Raw genomic sequence first — 23,642 nt, 5'->3', positions numbered from 1 at the left:
TACCCAGCCTTTCCCATCTGTGCTCTTTGTCGCCTTCCAAAGCTTTTGCTGCTAAGAAATCTGTCTCCTTCATTCCTGGTGGTTCACACCTATGATCCTAGTTATTCAAGAGACAGAGATCTGAGGCTCACAGTTCCAAACCAGCCCTGGCAGGAAAATCCTTGAGACTTATCTCCCATTAAGTAGCAGTAAGCTGGGCTGGGAATGTACTTAGTGGTAGAGTGCTTGCCTAACACTCATGAAGCTCTGGGTTCAGTTCCTCAGTACCACATGAACAGAAAAAGCCAGAAGTGGCACTGTGGTTCAAAAGTGGTAGAGTGCTAGCCTTGAGCAAAAGAAGCTCAGCGATAGTGCCCAAACCCTGAGTTCGAGGTGACCTGCAGGCCAGCCTGGAAGGCAGGACTTCTTGACTTCCCAGACCCAGCGCCTCTCCTCCCCACCCCCCATCCTGCTGAAGTTTCAGGCAGGACCCAGAGTGTGGCTGGGAACTAGGCCAGACCCTGAGCAGAGGTTTGTGTGCGGGAGTTTCGGTCAGGGCTCGGTCATCTTTGATGTTGTTCACTCAAGTCTGACTCCCCAGTATTTATCTGCAATTAAAGAGCTGGTTCTTAATTAGGCTGATGGCTGTGGGAGATGGCGGGACCTCAGCCTTGGAGCCCTGAGGAGGAAACGATCCTTCTATGAGAGACTGTCCCCTTGCATACAGATTGCCACCTGGGCTGTACAGGAGAGACGTAACGTAGGGTAGCGGGGTGGCGGGGTGGGGGTGTCTGTGGATTCAGGGACTCAGAGATGCCGCTTTCCTCCTTCAGTGCTGTGTTACAGAGAGCGTGGCCACAATTAGAAAATCCAAGTGGACATGCCTCTGTGTGTGTGTGTGTGTGTGTGTGTGTGTGTGTGTGTGTGTGTGTGTGTGTGTGTGTGTGCGGGCACATGCATGACAATGTGCCAATACTGGACTTGAATTCAAGGCCTTCATACTCTTTCTTGGCTTTTGTGCTCAAAGCTGGTGCTCTACCATTTGAGCCACACCTCCACTTCTGGCCTTTTGGTAGTTACTTTTTGTTTTGTTTTGTTTTTGTTGGTTGTGGGGCCTGAACTCTGGGCCTGGGCGCTTTCCCTCAGCTCTTCAGCTCAAGGCGAGCACTCTACCACTTGAGCCACAGCGCCACTTCCGGCTTTTTCTGCTTATGTGGTGCTGAGGAAATAGAACCCAGGGCCTCATGCATGCAAGGCAAGCGCTCTACCACTGAGCCATCTTCGCAGCCCTGGTAGTTAATTGGAAACAAGAATCTTATAGACTTCCCTGCTTGGTCTGACTTGGAACAAAGATGCTCAGATCTCAGTCCTCCTGAGTAGCTAGGACTACAGGCACACGCCACCAGGGCTTGTTCCACTGACTCCATCCTTCACTTCATAAGCTCTTGTCACTGCAGGTACCAAGCTAGAAGGTAGATAGGGTGCTTTAGAGTTTGGAAAGGCCTTTGCCAAAGGATTCTTTGCCTGTGAAAGGCAAAGGAGACAATAACATTGCCTCATTAGATGCTGGTGGCTCACAACTGTAATCCTAGCTCATCAAGGAAGGCTGAGATCTGAAGACTCTGGTTCAAAGCCAGCCCAGGCAACAAATTCATGAGACACGTATCTCCAATTAACCAGCAAAACTCTGGAAGTGGAGGTGTGACTCAAGTGGTAGAGCACCAGCCTTGAGTGCAAGCAAGCAAGATCACAAAGCTTGCCAGGTGCTGGTAACTCACGCCTGAAATCCTAGCTACTTAAGAGGCTGAGACCTGAGAATCACTGTTTGAATCGGCATGGGCAGCAAAGTCCTTATCTCCAATTAACCACCAAAAAGCTGAAGTGGAGCTATGGCTCAAGTGGTACAGCACTATGCTTGAGCAAAACACACAAGAAATTTCAGGGGATGCCGGGCGCTGGTGGCTCATGCCTGTAATCCTAGCTACTCAGGAGGCTGAGATCTGAGGATCGCGGTTCAAAGCCAGCCCGGGCAGGAGAGACCGTGAGACTCCTATCTCCAATAAACCACCAGAAAACCGGAAGTGGCACTGTGGCTCAAGTGGTAGAGCGCTCGCCTTGAGCTGAAGAGCTGAGGGACAGCGCCCAGGCCCAGAGTTCAAGCCCCACAACCGACCAAAAAAAAAAAAAAAATTTTCAGGGGGCTGGGAAGGTGAATCAGTGGTCGAGCACTTGCCTTGCATGCATGAGGCCCTGGATTTGATTCCTCAGCACCACATAAGCAGAAAAGGGCAGAAGTGGCGCTGTGGCTCAAGTGGTAGAGCACTAGTCTTGAGGTGAAGAGCTGTGGGACAGTGCCCAGGCCGAGAGTTCAGGACCCACAACCAGGGCAGGGGGGTGGGGGTGGGTGGGATCAAGCCTCAGTAAAGAAAGGAAGGAAGGAAGGAAGAAAGAAAGAAAAGAAAGAGGTATGGGCTGAAGGTAGCTCAGTGGTAATACACTTGTCTGATATTCTTGGACCCGGGGTTTTCCTCATTCTCTAGTATGTGCCATGGGCTTCAGTTTCCTTACCTCTGAATTGAGCTGTACGAGAAAGTGCCCAGCTTACAGACAGCACCCACTGATACCTGTTCCCATCCTGTCGCCAGTATCCTCACTCTGAGTACTGAGCCTGGCATGCTAAAGAACTTCGGGCCAGGCTGAGCAGTGCTGGGCTGGCCCTGCTCTCCTGGCCTCAGGTCTCCCAGGTGTGTGCCAGATAGACAGTCTATTGGAGCTCAGGATGGAGCTGGGACTGGCCCAGCGCCCGGTGGCTAGGCGGTAAATGCCCATCTTGGGCAGGGAGCAGGACATCTTACTTTCTCCCCTGTCTACTCACTGGAACCTAAGGGCTGGAGTGAAGTCCGGGATGCAAATGATAGGGGCTTGGTGTGAGGAGGAATGATTTCCCCAGCAGATCTCTGCCATCTCAATGCCAAGCAGAGCGCGAGGGTGCATTCCTGGGGCCTGGGCCCTGCCCATTGCTGCTCTTGGCTTTGAAGTGGGACAGGGCTAAAGGCCTAGGGCTGGCTTCCCAGGCTGACATGAATGAAGTGTCTCCCTCCGCTTAGCTGGGCCTGCCGTTCATTTCTCTTGAGGTAGCTGGAGTGTTAAGTTCTCACCAGGCTCCCAGCTCATGCCTTCCTGGGTGCCCCCCTCTCCCAAGGTAAGTGGGGAAGTCACCCCACTGATGCCTGCCCATCTGCCCCTCAAAATCACAGGAGCCCAAAGGGAAGATCGGGTATCACAGTCTTCTGTGTCTGAAAGGCCAGCCCCGAACAAGATCAGGGCGCACGGTCTCCAGGCATGCAGAGATGATCCAAGATGGAATTGGGATGGCATTTCGGAAATGACTGGGCCACTCCTTTGCCATACAGTGGGGAAACCTTGGCCCAAAGAGGAGCAACACACAAACCTTAGAGCTCGCAAGACCCACCTCCTTAGAGAAGCAGGGATTTTATTTTATTTTCAGAATACTGTGGGACCCTCAGCTGCTTACCTACAGGGTGTCTGTAGTTCCTGGAAAACCTATTTGCTGCCAGAAATCAGCTCAGGTAGAGTGGGGTAGCTATAGTGTGTGTGTACACGTGTATGTGTGCGCATGTGTGCAGATACTGTGGTTTTAACTCAGGGCCTAGATGCTGTTCATAGATTTCTTGCTCAAGGCTGGTGCTCTATCACTTGAGCACACCTCCACTTCCAATTTTTTGGTGGCTCATTGGAGATATAGAGTCTCATGAACTTTCTTGCCCAGGCTGGCTCAGAATTGAGATCCTCAGATCTCAGCTTCTTTAATAACTAGGATTACAAGTGTGAGCCACCAGCACAGCTTGCTTGTTTGCTTTCTTTCTCTCTCTCTCTCTCTCTCTCTCTCTCTTTCTTTCTTCAGAGATGGGATCTTAACTATGTTGCCTTGGCTGGTCTTGAGCACCTCCTGTCTCAGACTCCCTAGTAGTTGAACTCCAGGTATACGCCATCATACCCAGATGCTACAGCTCCAGACAGATTAGGAGGTAGCCTAGCCTGTGTGCTTACCTGTCCTGCTGATATTTCAGTGCTTATTTATATCCAATGTGGTTCATGTCTGCACCTCAGATCCATGCACATCTTGGTTTTTGCTTTGCATGGATGTTTAGGGATTGGGGAGGAGAAATAAAAAAAGGAGGTGTCTTCCAATGCCCCCATTGTGTGCTAACTCTCTGGAGGATAAACTGACCCAGAGCAAGTATTTGCACACAGTTGCAAATCTTTTTTTTAGGTCAGTCATGGAGCTTGAACTCAGGACCTGGCACTGTCCCTGAGCTTTTATGCTTAAGACTAGTGCATTCTGCCACTTTGAGCTATAGTACCACTTCTGCTTTTTGGGTGATTAATTGGAGATAAGAGTCTCCCAGGGACTTTTTTGCCCTGGCTGGCTTCAAACCACTGTCTCCAACCTCCTGAGTAGCTAGGATTACAGGTATGAATCACTTTTTGTGTTATTGGTCGTGGGGCTTGAATTCAAGGCCTGGGCACTGTCCCTGAGCTCTTTTGCTCAAGGTTAGCACTCTACCACTTTGAGCCTCAGGACCACTTCCAATTTTCTGGTGGTTCATTGGAGATAATAAGAGTCTCAGGAACTTTGGTGCATGAGCTGGCTTGGAACTTCAGTCCTCTGATCTCAGCCTTCTAATAGCTAGGATTATAGGTGTGAGCCACAAGCACTCAGCTAGTTGCAAATCTTGGTCCCAAGGTTGTCCCAATCCCCAGCGACCTGACTTACCTGTGCTCACTTTTTCCACCTGCCCTGCAGACGCCAGCATGTCTCCAGATGCCAGCAAGCCGAGCCACTGGTGCAGCGTGGCGTACTGGGAGCACCGGACGCGGGTGGGCCGTCTCTACGCCGTGTGTGAGCAGGCCGTGAGCATCTTCTACGACCTACCTCAGGGCAGCGGCTTCTGCCTGGGCCAGCTCAACCTGGAGCAGCGCAGCGAGGCCGTGCGCCGCACCCGCAGCAAGATCGGCTTTGGCATCGTGCTCAGCAAGGAGCCCGATGGTGTGTGGGCCTACAATCGGGGCGAGCACCCCATCTTTGTCAACTCCCCAACGTTGGACGCACCCGGAGGCCGCACCCTGGTTGTGCGCAAGGTACCGCCAGGCTATTCCATCAAGGTGTTTGACTTTGAGCGCTCCGGGGTGCTGCGCGCTGAGTTCGAGTCCACTGATGGCCCCTATGATCCCCACAGTGCCCGTATCAGCTTCGCCAAGGGCTGGGGACCCTGCTACTCAAGACAGTTCATCACCTCGTGTCCCTGCTGGCTGGAAGTCCTTCTCCACAATCACAGATAGAGCGAGCTGCCTGCCGCCGCCACCACCACCACCGTCCCCCAACTTCCAGACCCAGGGGTGCCCCATGGACGAACCCCTCACCCCTACCCCATATCATCTACCTAGATTTAATATAAAGTTTTATATATTATATGGAAAGATATATTATACTTGTAATTATGGAGTCATTTTTACAATGTAATTATTTATGTATGGTGCAATGTGTATATATGGACAAAACCAGAAAGACGCACTTTGGCTTATCATTCTCTCAATACAGATATATTTTCTTTCTTTTCTTCCTTCGTTGTCTTCGTTTTGTTTGTTTAAGAAAGGGATACACCAGCCGGGTGCCAGTGGCTCATGCCTGTAATTATAGCTGCTCAGGAGGCTGAGATCTGAGGATCGCAGTTCAAAGCCAACCTGGGCAAGAAGTCCATGAGACTCCTATCTCCAATAAACCACCAGAAAAATGGAAGTGGGTAGAGCACTCACCTTGAGCTGAATAGCTGAGGGACAGCGCCCAGGCCCAGAGTGCAAGCCCCACAACTGACTCCCCCCAAAAACAAACAAACAAAAAAAATAATGTCAGTCACTCTTGGGGATAAAGTATTCTCATTATAGTGTTTTGTTTTTGTTTTCCAAACTCCTCTTTTCACATAGAAGAGCATTTGAGTGATTTGGTGGGCCTCACCTGACCCATCCAGGACTCTGCAACTTGACTTCAATATTTATGGAGAGGGAAACAAACGCAAAGGCCCCAGGTTCAAGTTCAGATCCTCAGATCTCAGCCTCCTGAGTAGCAGGGATTATGGACTTCAGCCACCTGTGCCCTGCTTGGCTTCAGGGACGCTGTGTCTGGAGAAACTCCATGAAAGGAAACAGGGCCTTCTGCCAGTCGCCAGCTATGGGCTCAGAGTAGATCCCTAAGACCCAGCGGGCCTGTGATAACTACAGGCCTATACACAGCCAGACCAGACCTTCACAAGGGATGGTGGTCACAGGCCCTCCCAATGCCTGATGTACAGGGATTGTGGGAGTTGAGGGATGCTGTTGAGTGATGTTTGTTTTAAGCTTGGTGTGTGGATCGTTTATTACACAGAGATGCTACACAGGACTTTCTAGAGCAAGCACTGCATGTTGATATAAATCTCTCAAGAAAGCACTCATGCCATGTATCATTCTTCTTTGCTATTTAGCTAATGAGTTCCCCCACCCTCCCTTAAAAAAGAAAAGGATATTCTAGCTGGGTGCTGGTAGGTCACCCCTGTAATCCTAGCTACTCAGGAGGCTGAGATCTGAGGATATCTCAGTTCAAAGCCAGTGCTATGGCTCAAGCGGTATCACTAGCCTTGAGGAAAAGGAGCTTAGGGACAGTGCCCAGGCCCAAAGTTCAAGGCCCAGGACCGGCAAACAAAAAATTCTTTTAATCTAGAGAAAACACTGGTCTAACAATATGGCTTTATTCCTGCAATTAGCTAGAGTCTCTAAACCGCCATTTGTCATTCATCCTCCCAGAAGCCCGACCCTGTTCCTAAAGTTGAATACTCTGCCCTGTGCTTATAGCTCACACCTGTAACCCTAGCTACTCAGGAGGCTGAGGTATGAGGATTGTGGTTCAAAGCCAGCCCAAGCAGGAAAGTCCATGAGACTCTTAACTCCAGGGAACCAACAAAAAACCAGAAATAGAAGTAGAGCTGGGGCTCAAGTGGTGAGGCTCTAGCCTTGAGAAAAATAGCTCAGAGACACCACCTAGGGCTCTGAGTTCAAGCTCTCCTGCTGGCACAAGAGGAGGAGGAGGAGGAGGAGGAGGTGGTGGTGGTGGTGCTGGTGGTGCTGGTGGTGGTGGCTAGCGGGAAGGAGATATTTCCCAAACCAGGTCATAGGTCCTTGCAGAGTGGTGGGTGGCTCTAGAGACAGGTAGACAGATAGGTTGGACTTCTTGTCACCAAACCCAAATTTGGATAGGGGGAAAAGGGGTCCTGGAGTTGACTAGGTTTGACAGGATGTTAATCCCCACATTTTCCTCTCCATCTACACCCTATCCCCATCCTTGGTTCCCCATTGCCTATCTCTGTGTATGTACATACACCCAAACACCCAAGCAGGTACTGAGATTTGAACTCAGACCCTCATGTTCTCATGTATGTTTTTCACTCTAGGCTAATGACCTACCACTTGAACCTCAGCTCCACATCTGGCTTTTTGCTGGTTAATTGGAGATAAAGAGTCTCACAGAGGTTCCTACCTGGGCATCCTTTGAAGCTCTGTCCTTAGATCTCAGCTTCCTGAGTAGCTAGGATTTCAGGAGTAAGCAACTGGCACCTGGTTTTCCTTGACTTTTATTTTTATTTTTTTCCTGTTGGTCGCAGGGCTTGTACTCTGAGCCTGGGTAGTGTCCCTGAGCTCTTTTGCTCAAGGCTAGCACTCTACCACTTTGAGCCACTGCCATTTAACCAGCTGTGTGACTTGGGCAAGTTACTTAATTACTCAGAACTGTCATGCATTAAAAACTTTGTGTGTGTGTGTGTGTCCGTATTAGGGCTTGAACTCAGGACCTCACACTCTTGCTTGGATTTTTTCCTCAAGGCTGGCACTCTGCCATTTCAGCCACAACTCCACTCACGTTTTTTGCTGGTTAACTGGAGATGAAAGTCTCAATGGACTTTTCTGCCTGGGCTGGCTTTGAACTGCAATCTTCAGATCTCAGCCTCCTGAGTAGCTAGGATTACAAGGCCTGAGCCACCAGCACCTGGCAAAGCTCTTTTTTTGTGGTAGCCCAACAAGGTGGTTTAGGGACCAGCAATTTTCTGAAGGCTCAAATTTGGCAGATTTGAGTAAATGAACTTCAGTTAGAGAAAGCAAGTGGACTATTTCCAGTGACATCTCATGGATGCCTGTCCCTCCAGACAGACTCAGGATGACAGTGGTCTCACACTGGTCTGCAGTCTCCTTAACACACACACATACACACACACATACCAGCTCACCATCCCAACTCTTAACCACCATGCTGGACGCTAGTAGCTCACACTTGTAATCCTAGCTACTCAAGACTGAGAGCTAAGGCTCATGGTTCAAAGCCAGTTTGGACAGGAAAGTCCGTGAGACTCTTATCTCTAATGAACCAGCAAAAAAGCTGCAAGTGGCGCTGTGGATCAAGTAGTCGAGCACTAGTCTTGAGTGAAAAGATCTAAGAGACAATGACCAGGCCCCAAGTTCAAGTCCCAGTATGAGCACAAAACAAGAAGTCAAGCCACCATGATCCCTCATGACCCACAAGTGCTCATGGCCCTGGGCCAGCCCAGTGCCCGGCACAGAGGACAGACTCCCGGATGTTTGTGGAAAAAAGGGTCACAGAGGTAATGGTTGTGGGCGAGTTGTATAAACTCTAAGGAACGGTGCAGGCATCCAGAGGGTGTATTTATTAGTGTCATGGATCTCCCTGACAGCCCCCAGCTGGTTTCTCCAGGCCCCTGGGAACACTCAACCCTCCCCCAGATTCAGGGACTCTGTGGCCTTATTCTCCTCACTCAGGAGGCCTGGCAGGGAGGTGGGGGGGGGGGGGGGGAAGGCCGGTGCGGCGAAGAGGAGGAGGGGAAGGTGCAGGAAGTCCATTGGATAGTTGAGAACACAGGTTCTGCTGACCACTGGTGGCTCATGCCTGAAATCCCAGCTACTCAAGAGAATAAGATCTGAGGATTACAGTTCAAAGGCAGCCCAGGCAAGAAGATCCTTGAGAGTTTTATGTCTCAACCACCAAACACTTGGAAGTGGAACAGTGGCTCAAGTGGTAGAGCACTATTTTTTTTTTTTTTTGTCAGTTGTGGAGCTTGAACTCTGGGCCTGGGCGCTGCCCCTCAGCTCTTCAGCTCAAGACCAGCGCACTACCGCTTGAGCCACAGCGCCAGTTCCGGTTTTCTAGTGGTTTATTGGAGATGAGTCTCATGGACTTTCCTGACCAGGTTGGCTTTGAACTGCCATTCTCAGATCTCGGCCTCCTGAATAGCTAGGATTACAGGCGTGAGCCACCGGTGCCTGGCTAGAGCACTATTCTTGAGCAAGAAAGCTCCAACTACTCAGGAGGTTGAGATCTGAGAATCTCGGTTCAAAGCCAGCCGGGGCAGGGAAGTCCGTGAGACTCTTGTCTCCAATAAACCACTAAAAAACTGGAAGTGGAGCTGTGGCTCAAGTGGTAGAGCGCTCGCCTTAAGCTGAAGAGCTGAGGGACAGCGCCCAGGCCCAGAGTTCAAGCTCCACGACCGGACCAAAAAAAAAAAAAGAAAGCTCAGGGACAGCACCCAGTCCCTGAATTCAAGCCTCAGGACTGGCACAGATGCCTGTGCACACACGATGCACACACACAGCTGGAAGATTCCATCTCATTAGGAGGAACTATATAATATTGTGGCTAATTTTTCACTCTTGTAGAAGTCTAGCCATGAGCCAAAAAAGCCCAGAGACAATGCCCTGACCCTGATCCTGAGTTCAAGCCCCAGGACTGGCACACATGCACACACATGCACACACACACACACACACACACACACACACACACACACACACACACGATATGACTCTATTGCTCCTCTTCCTCAAAGAGAAGGAAGTGGGTGGAGATGGCGGCAGGCTGAGTGCGGGAAAGTTAGCTCAAAGTCAGCTGCCCAAACAGCATCCTACTGTGCTCTTAATTCCTCCGTCCTAGACAGTGGTCAGCCTTGATTCTTCTGCTCTGAGATCAATGAGCATGAGATCCCTGGTAGGAGGCAAGAAACACTCTTTCCGGAGAGAGTGGCAAGATGGCCACTTACTACTCATGCTGACGCAGGAACCAGAAGGATCGCCAGACGTTTGGAAGGTGGGAGGCGGGCCACATCATGCTCGAGAAGAAAAATTTCATTGCTTAGCCCTCTTAGGGTCCACCATGATTCCTATCTACCACATCTGGGTTCCGTTGTTTTCTGTTGCGTTAGCACTGCAGCTTGAAGTCAAGGCCTGGGTGCTGTCTCTTAGCTTTTTTCCCTCAAGGCTAGCACTTTATCACCTGAGTCACAACTCCCAGATTTTTTGTTTTTAGAGTTTCATACTTTCCCCACACAAGCTGGCTTTGAACCTTGATCCTCAGCTCTCAGACTTTTGAGATGAGTGGCATGAGCCGCTAGCACGGGCTTTCTTTTTTGTTTTTGACAGTGCATCCAGGCAGCTATAATGGAACAGAAAGGAATTTTGGTCTGACACAAAACACCCAGCAATTCCTGCACACAGGTAGAAGAACTGACTCCTGTTGGGTTCTTTTTTTTTTTTTTGGTGGTGGTGGTTGTGAGGCTTGAACTCTGGGCCTGGGGCTGGGCACTGTCCCTGAGCTCTTCAGCTGAAGATAAGTGTTCTACCATTTGAGCCACAATACCACTTCCAGTTTTCTGGTGGTTACTTGGAGATAAGAGTCTCATGGACTTCCCTGCCTGGGCTGGCTTTAAACCATGATCCTCACATCTCAGCCTCCTGAGTAGCTAGGATTACAGGCATGAGCCACCAGCACCCAGCTCCCTATTGGGTTTGTATTACATCAGTTTGAGTCATAATTTTAGCAGCTCAATCTAGATCAATTATTGCCTTCAGTTCACCTGTCTGGAAAAATCAAGAGACCACAGAGTCCTTGTATTGAGACCACACAGCATTAAAGGATATGGTAAAAGCTGGTCACTGGTGACTCAAAACTGTAATCCTAGCTACTCTGGAGGCCGATGAGTACCCATTTCCAGGCCCTGAGTTCCAGTCCTATATCTGAGGGGAGAGGGGTGTGTGTGGGGAGAATATAGTAGGAGTTGGACGCATGGCTCAAGTGGTAGAGAGCCAGCCAGTGAAAATACCATACTGAGTTCAAGTTCTGGTCTCAAAACAAACACAAACAAAAAAACCCCAAACTAATAAATATAGTCGGGGATGGGAGGAGGAGCAGGTGTCCAGATGAAGGTGACCTGCTTTCAAAAGTTGCCACTGCTGGGCAGCGTTGGCTCACGCCTGTAAACCTAGCTACTCAAGAGACTGAGATCTGAGGATCATAGTTCAAAGCCAGCCCAGGCAGGAAAGTCCGTGAAACTCTTATCTCCAATAAACCACCAGAAAACCGGAAGTGGCGCTGTGGCTCAAGTGGTAGATTGCTTGCCTTGAGCTGAAGAGCTGAGGGACAGCGCCCAGGCCCAGAGTTCAAGCCCTACAACCAAAAAATAAAAAGTTGCCACTGTCTTCCAGTCTGGCCCAATTTAGCTTGTGTGTATAAACCCCATGGTCCCTTACCAGAAAGCGGTGTGTGTGTGGCTGCTGTGTCCACATAGCCCTACATCAAAAGTATCAAGCATGATGGCTCTCTATGCTAGGGCTTTGGGTGGACAGCTAGGTCAAGCCGTGAGGAACCACCATGCTTGTTGCTCCCCTGGAGACAGGCTGTCAATCACCATCTTATCGGTGGAGGGCGGGAAGGCAGGCTCAGCCAATGGGACTTGAGGATGGCACAGAGTGGGGGAACGGAATGGACCCTACCCTCGAGGCCACCACAAGCAAGCTATTGCTGTCATGGCTTCTTACCTCTCACTGACTGGCAAGGAATGAATGGCTGTCCGTGCCTGAGATTCTCCTGATGGGAGAAGCCACACAGAGAAGTGTGGATACCTTTGAATCCCCAAAGCCCTTGTAGCCCTTTGAGCTACAAGAGTTACAATTGGTTGGGATGTGGCTCAGTGATAGAGCATTTGCCTAGTATAAACAAGGCCCTGGGTTCAATACCCAGTACCATTAAATCCGTTAATAATTAAATAAAGGCCTCAAGTACCAGATGATCAATCTTGTTCTTAGCCCAGGGATGTAGACTAAGCCACCAACCCCATTAAATTGTTTGAATGGAGATTCTCAGATCTCAGCCTCCTAAGTAGCTAGGATTACAGGCATGAGTCACCAGCACACAGCTTCTATTCATTTTATTTATTTTTGTTTTTATTTCATTGACAGTTCTGGGGCTTGAACTCTGAGCTTGCACACAGTCCCTGAGCTTTTTTGCTCAAGGCTAGCACTCTAACACTTGAGTCACAGCTCTCCTTCCAGCTTTTTGGTGGTTAATTGAGAAAAGAGTCTCATGGACTTTCCTGCCCAGACTTTGAAACACGATCCTCAGATCTCAGCCTCCTGAGTACCTAGGATTACAGGTGTAAGCCATGGGTGCCTGACTTGCATGCGATGGTTTTGAAGTGTGCTCGTGGACATTTCTGTCCCCCCAAGGGGAGGCTGACATCACTACAGGGTACCATGGCAAGTGCTCAGTAGATATAGATTAAAAGTATGACTGGGCTGGGCGCCGGTGGCTCACGCCTGTAATCTTAGCTACTCAGGAGGCTGAGATCTGAGGATCGCGGTTCAAAGCCAGCCTGGACAGGAAAGTCTGTGAGACTCTTATCTCCAATAAACCACTAGAAAACCGGAAGTGGCACTGTGGCTCAAGTGGTAGAACACTGGCCTTGAGCTGAAGAGCACAGGGACTGTGTGCAAGCCTAGAGTTCAAGTCCCATGACCGACCAAAAAAAAAGTATGACTGGCTAATCCCAGCATAGGTTTGAGGCCAGCCCTATGGGAAAAGTACAACAGCTGAAAAATAACTAAAGTAAAAACATTAGTTCAGCTGGGCGCTGGTGACTCATACCTGTCATCCCAGCTACTTAAGAGGCTAAGATCTGAAGATCACAGTTCAAAGCCAGCCTGGACAGAAAAGTCTATAAGACTCTTATCTCCAATTAAACCTCCCCTCTGCCACACACACACACACACACACACACACACACACACACACACACACACACAGAGCCAGAAGTAGAGCTGTAGCTCAAATGATAGAGCACTAACCTTGAACAAAAAGCTGAGGGACAGTGCCCAGGCCCTAAGTTCAAACCCCAGGTTTGAACACACACACACACACACACACACACACAGACACACAGAGCTGTGGTAGCCTTGCACAAGTCACAGCCCTCCAGGGCTCAGATCTCATTCAAACTGGATTTCAGCCTTAGCTGTGCAGTGATATTTCCGGCTTCTACCTGGGCTTCCTGGCCTGAGGCAGGGATGCTGGATTGGACCATCTCTTCCATCTCTGAGTGTGCTTCCTGTCCCTGGCTGTCCCCTCCCCCACGCCTGGCCTTCACTACTCTGAGCTTGGGTGGACAGCCCACAAAGGCTTTGGGGCCAAAGCAGATGCCTGCTGCTATGCCAGGGACTGCCCCATGGCCCTCTGTAAAGGGACCCTTTCAGTACAGCACATATACTACACTTGGAACAATACAGACAAGATTAGCATGGCCCCTGAGCAAGGATGACACGCAAATTCGTGAAGTGTTCCATTTTTTTTTTTAAAGGGACCCTTTCAGCACACATAAGTGATACACTCAGCCATCTTTGTCCCACAACCCCTGGCAAAGGCCCTCCCACCCCAGCAGCAGACAGGAAAGTGACTCAGTCCCCACAGCCCCCTCCTCAGACCCACACACCACAGGCCTGCTTTGGAAAAAAGAGTGGTTTTCATTTCTTTCTCTTTCTTTCTTTCTCTCTCTTTTCCCCTCTCGAGAACTCTTAACCAGATCTGCCCCTGGGCTGTCTCAGGGCCTCCAGGGTCAGGGCTAGAGGCCTTTGTCCAGCTCCTTCTCCATCCTGTCCTAGTGGAGGGTCTGGCCATTAGGGCAGGCTGTGTGGCCCTACTGTGTGTGGGGGTAGAGATGGGCCCCCGGAGGCCCCTGCTGGCCCCCTATTATATTGGCTTCTATTAAATTGAAACACATAGCACATCTATTACACAATAAACCACAGCTATTTCATGGATCAAATTAAGTTTTATTTGGGCAAATTACAACCTTTCCTACAGTCGTGCCTTTGTGAGGCCATTCCTTTTTAATAAAAGCAAGCATTTCTGAGACTGGTCCTCCTGGGCCAAAACTCGATGGCAGATGGGGGGGGGGCAGGGGGGGTGCTCAGCCAGGGCTGGCTGCTGCGTGTGTGTGTGTGTGTGTGTGTGTGTGTGTGTGAGAGAGAGAGAGAGAGAGAGAGAGAGAGAGAGAGAGAGAGAGAGAGAGAGTGCACAGAATCCTTGGGGCCTCTCCTGGGATAGAACTGGTCTTCTCCTCCCCCTGCCTCCTTATCCTGACATTGCCAGAGAAGTCTGCAGAAAAGTTCTCATTACACAAGAAGTTAGCAACAGAGAGGCAGCAGGAAGGCATTTCCCGGAATCCGGGAGGAAGCATGACTCACTGACCTATGTAATCCACCTTGGCTGGGCCCAGGAGGCCTGGAGTGCAGGGCCAGCCTTCAGGGCTAACGCCAGACCAGTCCTCATAGTCACGCCTGCTGTCCAGGCTGACGCAGGCTACAGGAATGCAAACAAAGCTGGGTGGAGGGGGCCTTCCGAGGCTAGGGCACTGGGCCAGGGAGGAGGCAGCAAGCTTGCCAGAGAGGCCTGTAGAAGGGTCGTGGGGCTCAGAGAAGCCCCTTTTTGGTATCCTTGGAGCTCTGGCTGCTGGAATGGCTCCTATATCTTGGAGTAATCTGGCCTGGCTTGCCAGCTCTGGTCTCAGGCTGGAGTTGAGTCAGGGGTCGCTGAGATCAGAGCTTTGTAACATGGTCTGAACCACGGCTATGAGCAGCAGCAGCAGCAGTGGCTGGCTGGCTGCTGGTTAGAAATGTGGATTTGCAATCTGAGTGCTGGCGTTTCAAGTCTGTAACCGTAGCTACTCAAGAGGCTGAAATCCGAGGATCACGGTTCAAAGCCAGCCCAGGTATATCCAAGAGACTCTTCCAATTAACCAGCAAAAGGCCAGAAGTGAAGGTGTGGTTCAAATGGTAGAGCATCAGCCTTGAGTGAAAAAGCTAAGGGCCAGGCCCTGAGTTCAAGTCTCATCACACACACACACACACACACACACACAAAGTGCATATTCTCCAGTTCCCATCAGAATCCTGCTTCATGGGAAATCTATGGGCTGGGAACACAGCTCTAAGGCCAAGCACTTGTCTGATTGGAAACTAGCAGCATGTGTTTTAACAAGCCCTGAGTGATGCTGATAAACACTTGAGTTTGAGGCCCAATGTTTAATAATCGGGAAGTCAGCTTCAAGCCCACAGCTGCTGGTTATGCATTGAACACACAAAGACTTCCTGCACGCCAGGTACTCAGCTGCCTGCTTCTTCTGCACAATCTCAGTCTTCAAGTCAGTTTCCATGATTTAAGATCTACTCACAGCTTGGCATTCTGGGGCAACAGAGATGTTGAGTAGGCTTGACTTGTAGATTTTGTTCTGAATTTATTTATTTATTTATTTTTGGGTCCGGTTGTGGGGCCCGAACTCTGGGCCTGGGCGCTGTCCTTCAGCTCTTCAGCTCAAGGCTAGCACTCTACCACTTGAGCCACAGCGCCACTTCTGGCTTTTTTCTTTTTTGCTTATGTGGTGCTGAGGAATCGAACCCAGGGCCTCATGCATGCAAGGCAAGTGCTCTACCACTGAGCCACCTTCCCAGCCCCTTTGAATTTATTTTTTATTTTTAGTTATTTATTTAATTTTTGGTTGTCCTGGGGCTTGAACTTGGGGCCTGGGTACTGTTCTTTTGCTCAAGGCTAGTGCTCTACCACTTTGATCCATAGTGCCATTTCCAGCTTTTTTGGAGTGGTTTACTGGAGATAAGTCTCACAGACTTTCTTGCCTGGACTGGCTTCCAACTGTGATCCTCAGATCTCAGCCTCCTGAGTAGCTAGGATTACAAGCATGAGCCACCAGTGCCAGGCAGCAATTTTTGTTGTTGTTGTTGTTAACCTGAACTCTGGGCCTGTGCAACTGTCCCTCAGCTCTTCAGCTCAAGGCTAGCACTCTACCACTTGAGCACAGCGCCACTTCTGGCTTTTTCTGCTTACATGGTGCTGAGGAATTGAACCCAGGGCCTCATGCATACAAGGCAAGCACTCTACCATGAGCCACTACCCAGCCCGCCAGGCAGCAATTATTTTCGATAGGGTCTCAATATTGTAGGCTGGTCTCAAATTTTAGCCTCCTACCTCATGAATGCTGGGATTATAGACATGTACACCACACCTGGCTTCTACTGGTAGATTTAGCCTGTGCTGGCTAAAACTGCTTTGTGTGCCTGGCTGACCTTTCCCTAAGTAACTTTCCTTTTCTTTTCTTTTTTTTTTTTTTTTGGGGGGGGTCGTGGGGCCTGAACTCTGGGCCTGGGCGCTGTCCCTCAGCTCTTCAGCTCAAGGCTAGCGAGCTACCACTTAAGCCATAGCACCACTTCCAGCTTTTTTTTTCTGCTTATGTGGTGCTGAGGAATCGAACCCAGGGCCTCATGCATGCAAGGCAAGCGCTCTACCACTGAGCCACCTTCCCAGCCCCTAAGTAACTTTTCTTAAAATGACCTTTCATAGGCTGCCATCTTACAGGTGACTGGGGTGGACAGAGCTCTCAGAAGTTGGGGATAGGGCCTAGGAAGGTGGCTCAATGCTATGCAGAGTGTTTGCCTCGCGTGCATGAGGCCCTGGGTTCGATTCCTCAGCATCACAGAAACAGAAGAAGCCAGAAGTGGCACTGTGGTTCAAGTAGTAGAGCGCTAGCCTTGAGCTGAAGAGCTGAGGGACAGCGCCCAGCCCAGAGTTCAAGCTCCATGATCAACAAAAAAAAAATGTTTTTAAAGAACCCCTGGTGCTGGGAAGGTGGCTCAGTGGTAGAGTGCTTGCCTTGCATGCATGAAGGCTTCAGTTCGATTCCTCAGCGCCACATAAGCAGAAAAAGCCAGAAGTGTTGCTGTGGCTCAAGTGGTAGAGCACTAACCTTGAGCTAAAGAGCTGAATGACAGTGCCCAGGCCCAGAGTTCAAGCCCCACAACCGACAAAAAAGAAAGAAAGAAAGAAAGAAAGAGGGTCCCCAGGTCCTTTAAAAAGGAATCTGGGGCTGAGAATGTGACTTAGTGCTTACCTTGCATGCACAGAAAAAGCTGGAAGTGGCACTGTGGTTCAAGTGGTAGAGTGCTAGACTTGAGCAAAAGAAGCTCAGGGACGGTGCCCAGGCCCTGAGTTCAAGCCCCAGGACTGGCAAAAGAAAAGAAAAGGAAAAAAAAAGGAATCAGGGAGGGAGGGAAAGAAAAAGAAAGAGAGGAAAGAGAGAATACACAAAAAGCAGGAGGCCCAAGCCCTGTATAGCCTTTCCCTCAAACTTGGTCCTTGGGCTAGTTACACCATTAATAGTTGGAAGCTTGTTAGGAATGTAGAATCTTGGGCCCTACCCCAGATTTACAGACTCTGGATCTCAATCTGGATATCAATCTGCATGATTTCATCCATGCTTCCCACCTCCTCCCCTTCCCCCCCCCCCCGCCCCTTTCTTACTGTAGATATGGCCTTGATAGTGTGCACATTCAAATTAAAAAAGAATAAAGGAGCTAGGTGGCACTGGTGGCTCACACCAGTAATCCTAGCTACTCAGGAGGCTGAGATCTGAGGATCATGGTTTGAAGCCAGCCTGGACAGCAAAGTCTATGAAACTCTTATCTCCAAGTAACCAGCAAAAAGTCAGAAGTAGAGCTATGGCCTACATAGTAGAGTGCTAGCTTTGAGCAAAACAGCTCAGGAACAGCGCCCAATCCCTGAGTTCAAGCTCTGGACCAAGAAAATAATAATGATGATGATGATGATGATGTAGCTTGTGGCTCATGCATGTAATGCCAGCACACACACACACACACACACACACACACACACACACACACACACACACACACACACACACACACAGAGGTGGCCACCACAGTGCAGCGGAGGATGAGGGGGCAGGGGTTGAGCTGCTCCTTGCACCGAGTGCCAATGCTCTGCAGGCCAAGCTGGGCCCAGCCAGGCCAGAAAAGAATGCACGCGGGTGGCTGCAGCACACACAGAGTGGGTTTGTAGAGGGTCTGCGGCATCCCAGCGCCCTCCTGCCCCTCACGGCCCTGCCCACTGCCCCACGGGGGCTGCCGGGGGCTGATGCACTGAGATTTGGGCTGCTCCCAGCTTCCTGGCCATGGGGTACCCTACACGATCGCGCCTGTCTGTCGCCAAGGGCTCCCGGCGCCTCATGGTGCACACATGGCACTGCTCATCTGCCCTGGGCAACGACCCCCAGAGAAAGGCGCCCAAAGCCGGGCGCTGGTGGCTCACGCCTGTAATCCTAGCTACTCAGGAGGCTGAGATCTGAGGATCGCGGTTCAAAGCCAGCCCGGGTAGGAGAGACTGTGAGACTCCTATCTCCAATAAACCACCAGAAAACCGGAAGTGACGCTGTAGCTCAAGTGGTAGAGCGCTCCCCTTGAGCTGAAGAGCTGAGGGACAGCGCCCAGGCCCAGAGTTCAAGCCCCACGACTGACAAAAAAAAAAAAAAAAAAGGTGCCCAAGCCCTGAGTTCCTGCTGTCCCTTATTTTGAAGCTCTGCTGTCCACCTTTGAGAAGAAGATACCAGATGGGAAAAGCCAGGGATGAGGAAATCCCACTGAAAATCAGTTGACTCTAAGTCATCGGACCCGGCCACAGCTGATGGTATCCTGTAGGTTGTTGGAGCTCCGGACCTTTGGCACCGAAAGCTTCCTGCCATTCCAGCTTACCATGAAGCTGCCTTCCATCAAGGTGGAGGATAAGCAGATGGTGGAGGAAGGGGTGGACATCAGGGAATTATAATCTGCCTGTTGAGAGTGGGGCATGCCAGCCTCTGTCACCTGAAGCAAAGGCTGGGCCTTCATCAGAGTCAAGAGAGCCTCATCTTGTTGCTTGTTTTGTCCTGAGCAATGTACTTCCTGGACTTCCTCTTGTCCACTAACCAGCTTACCTCCACTGTGCAGGTCCTTCCAGACGGCCTGGTGAAGGGAGCCCCTGTCAAAGCAGCCAAGGGATGAAGGCAATCCCATGGACCACAAGATGAAATTGAAATCTGGACTACAAAAGGAGATGGCTGTCCAGTGGAAGCGCAGAGAGCGGGAGCTGCAGACTCTCAGCCAGGCAGGGAAGGCCATGGAGAAGCTGATGGCCAGAGAAAACATTGACATCTATGCCAGCCAAGCCAAGGTGGCCAAGATTGTAGAGATGCTGGAGAATGAAGAAGAGGTAGGAGTGGAGGCGAAGGCCAAGCATGGAAAGGACTGAGAAAGAGGCCAAGGAGAGAAGCCGTAGGGCCCGGCCCTACCTCCTCAGCACGTGGGTGGTTCTGTGCATGCCTGTTAATATCTGCTGGGCCAGATAGTGGAATGATCTGCATGGTAGCTGCCATGAGGTGGTTCTTTGGAACTAATCAGGAACCTTGATTAAAACCCACATAGGGAAATGAGGAGATAGCCTATGTTCATAGATAGGACCATTGGACATTGTGAGGTTGTGGATTCTTTCCAATCTGTTCTAGGTATTCAATACAATTCCAGCTAGAACTTAATGAATTGTTTCATGGATAATGACCAAATTGTCAAAGAAGAACTGGGGGGCTGTGATTATCTCACCTCAAAATCCTGCAGTAAAGCTACAGGAATCCACATCGCGTGATGGAGAAGGAATAAACACGCCAATAAACAAGAGGGCCAGATGACTCACACAAGCATCTTTGACAATTTTCTCAATGGGGAAGAAATTTTTTTTTTAATGGTGCTGGAGCAACTGAGCATTCACATGTGAAATAACAAAGTCTAAACACTGACGTTTGTGAAAAAGAACTCAAAATACATCATAAGCCTAAATGTAAAGCACAAAATTACCAAATTTTCAGAAGATAACTCAGAAAACAAATCTAGTACCTTTGAATCAGGCACTGATTCATGAGGGAGACATTGGATAACTAAGACTTCATTAAAATTCACAACTGCTCTGCAAAAAGATACTATTATAAAAAGTGAAAAGCTGCCACAGTTTGGGAGAAAATATTTATAAAACACATGTCTGACAAAGGACTTGTGTTCAAAATATACAACGAGCTCTTTAAGCCCCGTAAGAAGCAATGAATTCAGTTTTTAAGAATGGCTACTGCTGGGCACTGTTGGTTCATGCCGGTAATCTTAGATACTCAGGAGGCTGAAATCTGAGGATCATGGTTCAAAGCCATCCTGGGCAGGAAAGTCCATGAAACTCTTATCTCCAATAAACCACTAGAAAACCGGAAGTGGTGCTGTGGCTCAAGTGGTAGAGCGCTCGCCTTGAGCTGAAGAACTGAGGGACAGCGCCCAGGCCTGGAGTTCAAGCCCCACAACCGACCCATAAAAAGAAAAAAGAATAGTTACTGCTGGGTGCCAGTGGCTCATGCCTGTCATCCTAGCTACTTAGCAGGCTAACACCTGAAGATTAAGGTTTGAAGCCAGCCTGGCCAAGGAAGAGTATTATGGAATACTCTTCTCTCCAAATAACCACCAAAAAAAAGCTGGAAGAACGGCCGTGGCTCAGGTGGTAGAGCAATAGCCTTGAACAGAAAAGCTCAGGGATAGCACCTAGGATCTGCGTTCAAGCCCCATGATAGGCACAAAAAAAATAAATAAAATGGCTACTGCTGGAGGTATAGCACTTGCCTAACATACAGGAGGCTTTGAATTCCACCCCTGCCCCCCGCCCCCGGACCAAAACAGATCATAACCAAAAAAGAATAGGGCAAAAGATGGAAGTAGACACTTGACCAAAGAAGATAAGCAATGGAAGGTATGGATAAGAACAGTAAGGGACTAGTAAGGTTAAAGGTCAAGCAGACAGGGCCCAAATGCTCATGTAGAGGTGGGAGCCACTGGAACTCTTGCTTGTGCCAATGCAAAATAGTTCAGCCATTTGGAAGCCAATTTGGCCTATTATTACAACTAAACACATTGGCCATATGAGCTGGCCATCATACTCTTAGATATTTGCCCAGTTGAGTAGAAAACTAAGGTCCATACCAAAAAAAGTCATATGTAAATGTTTCATAGAGCAGCTTTATCCATGAATAGCCCAGATGAGTAGTAGTCAAGATGCACTAGAAGTGGTGAATAAGTAAGTAATGGCATGTCCCCACAATGGAATATCATTAAACAGCGAAGTGACGTAACCAGACACTGGTGGCTCACACCTGTAATCCTAGCTACTCAGAAGGCTGAGATCTGAGGACCAGGGTTCAAAGCCAGCCCAGGCAGGAAAGTCCATGAGACTCTTATCTCCAGTTAATCATCAAAAAAGCTGGAAGTGGAACTAATACTCAAGAGGTAGAACAAAGCACCAGCCTTGAGCAAAAAAAGCTCAGGGACAGTGCCTAGACCCTGAGTTGAAGCCTCAAGACCAGCACAAAGAGTGCTAGTGTGTATCAGGAGGCGTACCTCCCATCTGGTGAATATCTACAAAGGCATTGGCCCCATGTTGTCACAAGCTCTTGGCTGCTCCTTGAGGGTCTTCATGGCCCCACCCCAGTCTGGACAAGCCTTGTGGCTTCCTTTATGTAGAGAACGCAGGCAGCATGTGGTGTCATAGGGAAGAGGGCCTGGTTATCTAGTTGGTTGATCCCATCATGGTTGTGGGGGCTTGTCACACAGTGGGGAAACTCCTGCCTGAGAGTCACCTAGGCCTTGGGACACCCTGAGACCTCTGACCTCCACCAGGGTTCACAGCTAGCTAGCCAGGTTGGGCCCTGTGTTTTTTCTCACGGCGGGGAGGGGTGTGGGTCCTCACATCCGATCTGCACGGAGCACCTGGGAAAAGAAAGTTACACTGAGAGTTTACACTCTGAGGTTAGAGTCCTGGGACTGAAGACCCCTCTGGGCCAAGTTGCCATCCTGAACACCTCTGTGCCTCAGTTTCCTCAAGTAGAAAATGAGGCTAAAGGGTCCACCTGTGTCACAGAGAAGAAATGGGAGATGGGGGTGGGCGTGGGGCTGGTTTATTCTAGCTGAGGGAGGTGTTAGCTGATCTGGTCTTTGCAAGGTTGACAAGGAAGTGCGTGCGCGTGCGTGCGTGCGTGCCTCTGTGTGTGTGTGTGTGTGTGTGTGTGTGTGTGTGTGTGTGTGTGTGTGTGTGTGTGTGTGTGCTGGTCCTGCAGCTTGAATTCAGGGCCTGGGTGCTATCCCTGAGCTTTTCAGCTCAAGGCTAGCAATCTAATCCTTGAGCTACAGCTCTACTTCTGGCTTTTTGGTGGTTTACTAAAGAGTCTCACAGACTTTCCTGTCTGGGCTGGCTTCCAACTTCAATTCTCAGATCTCAGCTTCCTGAGTAGCTAGGATAACAAGTGTGAGCCACTGGTACCCGGCTTTACATTGCTTTTCTTGTTGTAGCTAGTTTGAGCTTCTTCTGTGTACAATACCGTTAGGTGGTTGCTGCTCACAAAGCCTATCACTTCCTCTGCTTAGTTCATTAAACCTCATGATGACTCTGTGAGAGAGGTATTATAATTCTGCCTGGCCGAGATCACTGTGGCCCAAAGAGGTTGAGCTGTTTAAGGGAAGTCCTACAGCCATGGGGCTGGCTGAGGCCAAAAGTGTGTGTAACATTCTTGTACTTACTTGTTGTGCTGGAAGGCGTCTCAGGGAATTCTGGGCCTTCCTCAGAGACAGAATCAATGACTCTTTATCCATCTTGAGAAGTTTTCAGCACTTGGCCAGGGGCAGCCTCTTGCAGGACCTCTTGCTGGGCCAGGCCTCAGACAAGCCCACCAGTAGGAAGGGAGCCAACATCACCAACGACCACCACTCTGAAGTTGGGGGTTATGGCTCTAGAGGAGCCTGGGATACAAATGGTTTTCCCCTTGATTCTCAGGTAAAGCCATTCTCCTGGTGGCTTTACTCTCAGATGGTCACTGTCATGGTCATGTGTCATGTTTCTGGAGTCCTTGGCTGGGTTCTGTTGCTAAAGAGCCAAGGGGGGACCAACTGAGGATGGAGAGGCTCAGCCTCCCACCTGCTTCTGGGTGGATGGTTGCCCCTGGATGGTCATGTGGTTGGAGGAGACTAGCATGGGCTGGGAATCACTGGAAACTGTGGGAATCCCAGGGCCAGTAGTAGGGCTGAGTGGCTCAGGAAAGATTCACAATCTTCAGATCTCAGCCTCCTGAGTAGCTGGGATTACAAGCATGAGTCACCAGTGCCCACCTTATTATTATTATTATGTGTTGGTCGGTCGTAGGGCCTGAACTCTGGGCCTGAGCACTGTCCCTCAGCTCTTCAGCTCAAGACTGGTGCTCTACCACTTGAGCCACAGTGCCACTTCCATTTTTTTCTGCTTATGTGGTGCTGAGGAATTGAACCCAGGGCCTCATGCATACAAGGCAAGCACTCTACCACTGAGC

The 23,642-nt window shown here is 49.8% G+C and overlaps 1 protein-coding gene and 1 pseudogene across 2 annotated transcripts in view; both read left to right on the top strand.

Annotated features, from left to right (window-relative positions):
* Smad6 (SMAD family member 6) overlaps positions 1 to 5,624 on the top strand; it is a 75,815-nt gene extending 70,191 nt beyond the window's left edge. For both annotated transcript variants that reach the window (XM_042687675.1, XM_042687674.1), the window contains one exon: positions 4,808 to 5,624. In XM_042687675.1, the coding sequence (XP_042543609.1) occupies positions 4,808 to 5,343 (536 nt within the window). In that variant the 3' untranslated portion in view covers positions 5,344 to 5,624. The remainder of the gene's footprint in view (positions 1 to 4,807) is intronic.
* A 7,992-nt stretch (positions 5,625 to 13,616) lies between these two features.
* Positions 13,617 to 13,713, top strand: LOC122114716 (annotated as a pseudogene).
* Positions 13,714 to 23,642: the final 9,929 nt, after the last annotated feature.

Source organism: Dipodomys spectabilis, unplaced genomic scaffold, assembly GCF_019054845.1.
Source record: "Dipodomys spectabilis isolate Male_0828 unplaced genomic scaffold, ASM1905484v1 ptg000108l, whole genome shotgun sequence".
Lineage (NCBI taxonomy): Eukaryota > Metazoa > Chordata > Mammalia > Rodentia > Heteromyidae > Dipodomys > Dipodomys spectabilis.
This window is presented reverse-complemented; position numbering and strand designations above follow the sequence as displayed.